Source organism: Rosa chinensis, chromosome 6 (assembly GCF_002994745.2).
Source record: "Rosa chinensis cultivar Old Blush chromosome 6, RchiOBHm-V2, whole genome shotgun sequence".
NCBI classification, from domain to species: Eukaryota; Viridiplantae; Streptophyta; class Magnoliopsida; order Rosales; family Rosaceae; genus Rosa; species Rosa chinensis.
In genome coordinates, this window is record NC_037093.1 from 21,307,064 (window position 1) to 21,316,444 (window position 9,381).

The 9,381-nt window shown below is 38.6% G+C and overlaps 2 protein-coding genes across 2 annotated transcripts; both read right to left on the bottom strand.

Moving 5' to 3' along the window:
- Nucleotides 1-1,014: 1,014 nt before the first annotated feature.
- On the bottom strand, nucleotides 1,015-3,647 carry LOC112172776 (AAA-ATPase At3g50940). The gene is made up of 2 exons (XM_024310253.2): nucleotides 2,459-3,647; nucleotides 1,015-1,734 (listed from the first exon to the last, which is right to left on the bottom strand). Exons 1-2 carry the CDS (start codon nucleotides 3,485-3,487, stop codon nucleotides 1,351-1,353), a joined length of 1,413 nt encoding a protein of 470 aa, XP_024166021.1. The 5' UTR covers nucleotides 3,488-3,647; the 3' UTR covers nucleotides 1,015-1,350.
- A 1,206-nt stretch (nucleotides 3,648-4,853) lies between these two features.
- On the bottom strand, nucleotides 4,854-7,666 carry LOC112171029 (putative FBD-associated F-box protein At5g56400). The gene is made up of 3 exons (XM_040509730.1): nucleotides 7,646-7,666; nucleotides 5,645-6,860; nucleotides 4,854-5,377 (listed from the first exon to the last, which is right to left on the bottom strand). Exons 2-3 carry the CDS (start codon nucleotides 6,728-6,730, stop codon nucleotides 5,060-5,062), a joined length of 1,404 nt encoding a protein of 467 aa, XP_040365664.1. The 5' UTR covers nucleotides 6,731-6,860; nucleotides 7,646-7,666; the 3' UTR covers nucleotides 4,854-5,059.
- Nucleotides 7,667-9,381: the final 1,715 nt, after the last annotated feature.

Here is a 9,381-nt window from a genome sequence, read left to right on the forward strand (position 1 = left end):
TCATGAAAGTCTTGAGGTATTCAATTAGGATTTTTAAAGACTTCATGAATTCCACCAAAATCTAGGGGTATTCAATTAGGACTTTTAAAAATGAATAAAAGTACAGAGGTATTCAAAATATCATTCATACTTATGGAATTAGAAAATCATGGATAATCATGGACTTTGTAGTGTTAACTATATATACCAAACTCCAATAATTTTCCAGCCTCCAGACCAAAGATTTCAAAAAGTCTATCAAAGTTTTCTCTTCAAAAAAAAAAAAAAGTTTATCAAAGTTCTTCTCTCTACGCACGAAGAAGTTTGTCTTTCATCATCTCTCTCTTAATTTTTTGTCTTTTCTCTAATCTTTTATGATATCAACCTTTTTTGATACCCAACATGTTAATTGTAGTTGTAGAATGCGATTTTTTTTTTTTTCAATTGTGATACTTCGAACCCTAATAACAATAAAAATGATTTATGAAACCCTAAAACTCAAATATTGTGGTCTAACCCTAAGACCTTGAACCATACTAAATTTTATTTAATTAATTAATTATTCTCATTAATTTGAATTTATATTATGGTTCAAAAAAAGGTTGAACAATTGAATTTATATTGATTGATTATAGATCAAGACATTGACCAATATTGCTACAATATATATTAATCGGCGAAAACAAAATTGATGAGAATAATTAACCATAAACATCAAGTGATCTATATTGTATATTTATGTTGTTGGGAGATTAGGAATGAGAACAAACTCGCTAGACAGACTAACAATCATTTATTTGAGTAATTTCTATTAGAAGATACTGGAGCATTGAAGAGACAAGTTATTATTTTGTTTTGTGTTTGGGCTGCATTTGTTTTATTTTTTTGTTTTTGTTTTTGTTTTTTTATATTTTGTACATCCTAGGAAATCTGTAGAAGTCATTCATAATAAAGTATATAGATTTTCATGAATCAATAAAAGTATGTTGCTAAAATCAATGGTTTTAAGAAATCCATAACAGTCTATCAACTTTTTAAAGAGTCTGTGGACTTTTCAAAAAGTCTGTTATTTAAAAAAGTCTGCACAAATCTAAATACAATACACCCCCCTAAGATGATTTTCATTAATAAAAGAGTCACAGCCTAAATCTGATCATTTCACTATTAATTTATATATTATATTGTGCAGCTACAAAGAAACTGCTCATATAGAATCATACCCAGTAGCAGCAGATAGTTCGAGATCTAAGTATTTTCCTCTCAAAAGTATACCTTCCCTTTTGGTCCTGAAATCCTTCTTTCATTGTTTCCGCAGTTCGTGCATCAGCCAATTTATAATTCATCGGTTTCCCTATGTGTTTCTTTTGGTGCTCAACTCTCTGACTTACTTGCAGCTTCCTCAATTGCTCTATTCTTCCTCTCAAGGAACTCAAGTAGGTCTCTCAATGCACCTTCAGGCTCCTCATTCTTCAGTAACTGCTCTCCTATCTCTGCCGGAGTAACCTTCATTGTGGCTATCAACTTCTCTATGTCAAAGAAAAGTGTGTGCTCAATAATTCCAAGGTAGTTAGAAGCAAGAATTTTGAACCCACATGGGGTGCAAAAGGACATGTGGATGTGCACATCCATTCGACCAGGGCGTAACAAGGCAGAGTCAAGCCGCTCTTTGTGATTGGTAGTGAAGACTATGATCCGCTCGTCGCCACAGCTTGACCACAGTCCATCTATGAAGTTGAGCAATCCTGACAGAGTCACCTACAACAGATGGAATATACATGACATTGATCAGCTTTATCATCTTCTCTCTGGGATGAAATGCATTAAAGACAACCAAGATGCTTAAACTTAATAATATGTTAATATAGAAGTTACAACATCCAACCAAACCAATTGGCAACAGGTGGAGTGATCCATGACATTATTAAACACACAACTTAACATTCCAGTTGGATGTATGCTATTCAATAACAGAAGGGGATGTTCATGTAAAAGATGATTCAGTTGCGTCATATTCTTAGATGTACCCCAAATTTTATAGCTTACAGATCAGAGTTGTTAGCCCTGACAGAATTCATTCTAGTTTCCACCAAGCAAACACATTGATTACCAAATAGTCAAATACCAAGAATTAACATATTACTCGCTTCATTTTAGCAGAAGGAATTCACTGCTGATGCAGGGTATTTAAACATCCAATGCCATTTTCAGATGAAAACACATGAAAACAAGGTTACCAGCATACATGTTTCCACACCAGTCAATTGTTCTAATCAGTACACAACAATTCAACCAAGATGTGCATTTCAATTTCAACCCGTGTGGTTGTTTTTAGCACAAGCAAAGACAGAGTACTAGCATGACACTAACGTTTTAAAATTGTACCCTTGACAATTAGCAGATTAAATTTGTAAACGATGGTTCTGTATATCGAAGGACAAATGAAGTTCCATAAAGCAGAAGGCACAAAACCATTAGTTACCTCAGTCTTCGGAGGATTAAAAGCACGAGGGCCGGCGGCCCTGGCATTTGCAAGCCTGTTCTGTAGATCAATGGAGCAATCAATATCCTCCACCACAAGAATGGACCTGTTCGCCGTGGACATCATCAACGTCCTGAGCTGAGAATTACTCCTAATCTCACTCAACTCCAAGTCATAGATATCAAAATTCAAGTAATTGGCCATGGCAGCAACCAAGCTCGACTTGCCAGTCCCAGGAGGCCCAAACAGCAAGTATCCCCTTTTCCAAGCCTTCCCAACCTTCCTATAATACTCCTTCCTCCTCACAAACCTCTCAAGATCCTCCACTATCGTCTTGTGGACCTCTTCATCCATTGCCAATGTGTCGAACGTCGCGGGGTGATCAAGGTTCACTGATTGCCACATGGACCCTCCCACTACTTGAATCCTTCTCCCATATTTCAAAGTGAAGAGCTTCAAGGTCTTCCTCTCTTCCTTAACTTCCTCTGCCTTTTGCAACACAAATGGTAAGTAAGAACCGAGAACCAAGTCTTTGTGCTTCTTGTGGAAGCTCAACTCGAAGTACCGGAGCTCCGACATGACCGTGGACTCGAATTCGGATCCTGGGCCGCCTATGTACTTGGGCGAGGTTTGGGTTGAGACCAGCTTCCACTGGAGTTTGACTCCGTCGAAGAAGTCAATGATCTCTTCGTTCTTTTCCATGGAAACGGAAATTTTGTTTTGTTGGGTCGGCATTCTGACTCTGAACCTTTTGGAATTTGGGGAGATTGTGGGTCGTAGGTAAGCTTGGGCGGCCGTGAAAATGTGGTTCCGGTTGAGACCCTCGAACTCGTCGATGACTAGGGTGAGTTGCGAAGAGAGCGAGTTCATTAAGCGTCTGATTTTGGTGGAAAGATAGTGGTGGACGTCCTTGGGTATGAAGTCGCGAGAAATGGAGCGGATGACCATGGCGGTGGCGGCGACGGAGGCCGCCGTTGACATCACTGTTTTGGCGGAGGGCATTTCCATGTTTTTAAGGAACGTGTTCATCTTTTATGGGATTGAAAATGGAAATGGGTTGGATTTTTGATCGGGATTTTGTGAGGAGGGTCTTGCCGTCTTGGTTGAAGTGAGTCGGAATTGCAGAGTCAAAGAGTCAACTGACATAAGGACTAGCGTGGTCACGACGATGGTTCGAAGCTACATGGAGGTTTCCTTTTGTTTATTTCTTTCTATATTTGCTTTTTTGGTTCTTTTAATTTCTTTGTAATTTGTATCACTTTCTTTTAGTCTTCACCTAATCCTAACGATACAGTGCAAAAGGCACTACAAACATGGAATGAACAAAGAAGAAAAACAAAGAAAGTTGATTTTTGATGTGAATAGCGACATTTCTTTACTATGAAGAAATCGAAGTCCCGAGTGTTGAGATAGATATCTTGTCTTTAGTAATTTCTCGACTATTGCATTCGACATTTAATCTCACTCTTCATCCCAACAAAAACAAAAAACAAAAAGTAAAAAAATAATCTTCTATCGCTGCATTTATTTCTTAGACATGTGGCCCCAATTAGGATAACTTAAGCTAACCTAACTAATAAGTAACTTTACTTTTTGACTTATGAAAGCTGTATTATACCAACTTCTATATGTTTTTGAAATTGTGATTTCATTGAATCAGATACCAACTTCTATATGTTGCTGTCAAATGATGTAAATTTTAAAACAAGTTACTTTTTTTTTTTTTCACCAAATACTTAACTTATTTTTTAAACAGCTTTTTAAATAATTTGCTCAACATGCATGTACTCAATTTCTCAATATTTCTGCTAAATTTTTTGTTCATTAAAGGATTCTTCTACAATTTAATTTTTGAAATGGGCAAGGCCGGTCCTTAGGTAGATTAGAAGCTCTATGCTAACTAAATTATATCCGTTTTATATCCCAAAAACATGGAGGAAAAAAAAAAAGAACAGAACAACAACAATATCATTGGCACTATGCATCAGTGCTTGTCAATTCCCTCTCAAATGTTTGACTTTTTGAGTTTGGTTATAGAAATTAATTCCTTCAAGAGTTTGATAAATATAACTATATATATGCAACTGAACCACAAAAATAAACTTGGATGCCACTCAATATCCACCAAACCTGACCAATATAAGGTAGTGCAATAAGTTTCAGGGCTTGACTGAAAAGCCTAATACCAAAGAAGGGCAGCAATAGCAGACTTGTTAAGAAAGCAGGACAACATGCAATACTCACCATCGACAAAACCGCTGTGAAGAACCCATTCTAGCCAACCATCTTGGAGAAGCAGCCATAGTGATCGCATAGGAAAGCATACGTGCCAGCGAAATCAACCTGCATCTCTGCTTCACAAAAATAATGGAATATGGACATACATAATATGTAATATGTTTAAGAAGTCCCCAGTATCTCTTACAAGAAAATTGGTGAAGCTGCACAGCATCACCTATGGAACTAATATTACTTCAGGGCAATAAAAAGGCACAGAATACAACTAAACAAGAGAAACTCTGCTTTGCCAACAAGGTAGTACATGAAGCTGACACAACTCATCTTAGTCTTCTAAAAAGAAGCTAACAAGCTGTCTATACTTCATAACCTCATATGATACTGCATTCTTTCTAAATCTGCATATAACCTCTCCTCTGGAGTAGGAGCCATCCAAAGCAAGGACATCTCTAGGTAAGGAATATCCATCTCCTCTGTTGGAGGGTTAGCCATCAGGAGCTGAAGACTATTAGGATAATAAATCCTCTCCTCTGCATTAGGAGCCATCCAAAGCAAGGAATCCTCCAGGTCAGAAACATCCATCTCCTCTGTCGGAGGGTTAATCATTCCAAGATGAAGACGCCTGAGGATACGCAATGGCGGATAGCAGGCCCCTTTGAAATTTTCAGGAAAGATGATACTCTATAGTCCCATAAACAATAAACAAATTTAGAAAATAGATGAAAATATTGATAGATAAAATTCTTGGCAAACTTGGACCATATATATCTATATAGGTCAGATAAAATGCTTGGCAAACAGCAAGTGGTGCAAAATAACAAAGGCCAATTGACAGGAACTCATGCATAGATACAGATCCACACAATCCACATGGACGCATATGTTGCATATCACAAACAGAAATCTGACAGAGGAAAACCTACAGAGTATATGTTGATAGATGTATACCTTGAAATCACTTATATAGAGGATTATATTGTTGGAGCAACCAAATGCTTTAAGAAAGTCACTGAAGGTAGCAAAATGTTTCCATTCCTGGTTGAAGGTAGAAAATTCTTCTTCCCGGAGTGTGATGCGGGCCAAGCATAAGTTTGGAGCATTGATAGAAACTTTGGACGTCAGATAAGCAAAGATATCAAACTGGTGTAGATTTGGAGTACTGACTGTAGCATTCAAATTATTGTGGCATCCAAGTAATCCAAAATACTTCAGGTGCTGAGCACGCATTTTGATCTTTTTCAAGTTGACAGTATCCTTCAGGATTATAGTCTCAAGAAGCAGAAAATTTGAAACGAATGTAAAAGATTCAAGATCCCTAGTTCTATCAACTAGAAGACTCTGAGCATTGCAATTCTTAACTTCCAATGATCTGAGACTGCTACTTGAAATCTGAAACACCGGGGGGTCAAAGGAACATGAAGTTAATGACAAGCACTTAACTGAAGGGCACCCCAAAATCAAGTCAAGGAGAGCCTTGGGATTAAAATGCACATTCTTGAGAGATAGAATTTTCAAAGAGGGACACAAGGGCTCAGTCTCAGCACTGTCAATGTCCTTGATCATCAGACACTCCAAATTCAGCGCAGTTATGGATTTTGCATTAACAAGTGCCCCAGGGGATAAGCAATAGTACCAGTTAACCTCCTTATGTTTACTCCTAAGGCTGACATCTAATTCTTTGACATTTCTCTGAAATGAATTACTCAACAACTTAGCTATTACAGAATCATCCTCTCCAAACATGTAGCTCGCCATGTGAAGCCTGAATTTATCCAAGACTGGTTGTTGCTTGTCCTTCTTACGGAATTCCAAATACCTTACCAAGATGTTGATGAACTTTGTATGGTGGTCATTGTCATCATTACCATGCGGCAGATCTCCCTCGTCGAAATCTAACACATGGAGTGCAGACCATACTCCTTCCCATTGTTTAGATAGAGAGCTCATGCGAATGGCAGGTTTAGTGGGCAGTCGCAGGATGATTTGGTGCATAACAAGGTCAGGAAAGTGAGGCAGTGATGTGCTAACAGCCATGGTGTTTTCGCTATGACCTTTCTTGGCTTCGTCTTACTTTGAGCTTCTGTTTGTGCAATGTGGTCTGCTCGTGTTTATGAATACCAATTTAAGAGTAGCTCTTATATCTAAAAGTGGTAGAATGGAGAACCTGGGTTGGAAGACAAGGTGAAATCAGTCACATGACTCACATCCAATCAGAAGATGATGACAAGACTTTTAGAAGGTCTAGAAGAAAAACAAAAATTCCATACCCCAAAACTGCTACGAATGTACGATTACAAATACAAATTAAGCTAAAAACCTTTTCTACTTTTTAATTGCCCCTATTACAAATGATGAAATTTTTTTTTAATTAAAAAAAAAAAAACATTTCCATCAAAAAAATCTAGTAGCTATTGCAAGAGGATCTCCTAGTTTCACAAATCACATAACTACTTTCAACATGGTGAATACTCTCTACGTTGCCGACCCAGTTAACCACACCCACCTCACAAGTCACAACTAAAACTCAAACAAAATAACACGGAAAACGGGGCTTAAAAGTTACAACTACAGCTACAAGGCTACAATCACAGGATTACAAACCACCAGAGTCAAATTCACACCCACGGAAACCCTAGCTGCTAAGACGAAAAGGGACAATTCAACAGTACCAAAATCAAAATAATTCCAATAGCTATAGCAAGATGAGCTCTTAGCAGTACTACTCCACTTCCTCTCGAATTCAGCACATAGGAATTTAACACCACAGAAAATGAGGGTTGCAACTACAATTACAAAGTCTACAATCACCACGCTATGAACCATCACAGACAAAATCACGACCACAGAAACCCTAGCAGAATAGAAACCATAGATTGAACGGCAACATAGATACAGGAGAAATTAAAAACAAAAACTGAACACAGAAAGAGAGATGGGGGAGGTACTCACCTGGAGAGAGAGAGAGAGACTGAACTGAAAATGAAGGAGAAGAGGAAGTGGGGGGTTTATAAAAAGATCTAATTTAAGTCGAGTCCTTGCATTTCAGAAAGAGTATTCTAGATTATCGGAACACGTCGTCGTACTGATGATACGCGGGAAAATGTTTTCCTTTTTTGTTTTTTCATTCATTATCCTTTTTTGGGGTCCATATTTATTTCTCTAAAATTGTCTGGGTTCTTCTCATAAAATAAAAAATTGTTCAAATAAATCTTTATTTGTGTGTCTGACCCAAATTTTAGGTTACTTGACCTAGTGATAATAGGGCTTAATTAGAAAAATCTAGAGATTATTTCTTTGTATGATTCAGACTCTATACATTGTAATCCTCTATATAAAGAGGACCCTATTATCAATGAGAATACACAGCGATTTTCTCTCAATTTCTCATTTCCCTAAAACACGTTATTAGTACGAGCCCTAGCCACAAAAACCAAAAACCTGAAAATCTTTGTCGCTACCGCAAGCACGCTAGCCGCCTCACCACCATTGAGACTCACCGCCGCTGCTCTCCTGCAGCCTTGCCGCACGTCTGTTGCCCCTGCAGCATCGCCGCACGTCCGCTGCCCCTGCAGCACCGATGCATGCCCATTGCATCCTTCTCCTCCTAGTTTCTCCTCTCGTTACTATGCATCAGTCAGTTTTCAAGCCCCGAAACGTCTAGTTCGGAACTTCAAATCAAAATCCTTCCTTCATCAAAGTTGTTCGCCTCTGTCTCTTCTATCTAACCTCTAAATTTCAGCCCTTTTAGAGTCGTTTTGAGACCTGTACACCAATCGGAGTGGGAGCTGTTCAGAAGCAAATCTGCTCCAAATTTCAACAAGTTTGATTCGCCTAGGACTGAAGCTCGTCTGCAATCCTACAACGAGGATAGAATACGCTCTGCAATCCTAAGAGGTATGGTTTACTAAAAGTTCCTGCTTTTGAAGTTTTTTTATTCTTTTTCGCTTCTTTTTTCTCTGGGACTTGCAACCTCCCTTCTTCTACCCCCCTTTTTTCATCATAGGGGAGACCAAAGTAAGCCAAACTGTGGGGGTTCGTGCTCACTCCAAGGTTAGAGCTTGTTGATGAGATCTCCAAACTTAGAGTTTGTAGAGAATTTATGATCGACCACTTACGTCATTGTTCCGATCTAATCCAATACCTCTTGGAATTTAATTTCTTGGATGCGATTACGCTCAGAAATTCCTAATTTCTTGGAAGCGATTACGCTCAGGTATTTTATATGTTTTCATGGTAGCCTTTGTCTCTCCGAAACTAACCCTAATTTTTTGTTCTCTTTCAGGATGAGTAAACCTGAACAAATTGGACTTTGCTCCATTAGGAACAACTGACTCTGAATATCACAAGTGGGTTCGTGATGTCCGCCAGCATCTCAAGGCCGATGGAATCTTGGATAAGATTCTCGAGCCTAGCCAGGACGTGCTAACTGTTGAGCAAGCTCAAGCTTTGGAAGCAAATAGAGCAGCCTTAGAGGCAAATAAGGCGAAAGCCATCATCCTAATGACTCGTCATATGGATGATTCGCTCCAGTACGAGTGTATGAATGAAGAAGACCCCAGAAGGCTGTGGGTCTTACTCGAAGAAAGATTTGGCAATGTCCGTGACTCCCTACTTCCTGACCTAGAAGTGAGATGGCATAACCTCCGCTTCTGTGATTTCAAGTCAGTTCTTGACTACAACTCGGA

Coding starts and splice junctions, on each gene's coding strand:
- LOC112172776 (XM_024310253.2), bottom strand. CDS start 3,487: ATGAACACGTTCCTTAAAAACATGGAAATGCCCTCCGCCAAAACAGTG. Junction 1,735..2,458: donor TTAATCCTCCGAAGACTGAG/GTAACTAATGGT, acceptor CATCTGTTGTAG/GTGACTCTGTCAGGATTGCT.
- LOC112171029 (XM_040509730.1), bottom strand. CDS start 6,730: ATGGCTGTTAGCACATCACTGCCTCACTTTCCTGACCTTGTTATGCAC. Junction 5,378..5,644: donor TCTATATAAGTGATTTCAAG/GTATACATCTAT, acceptor ATGGGACTATAG/AGTATCATCTTTCCTGAAAA.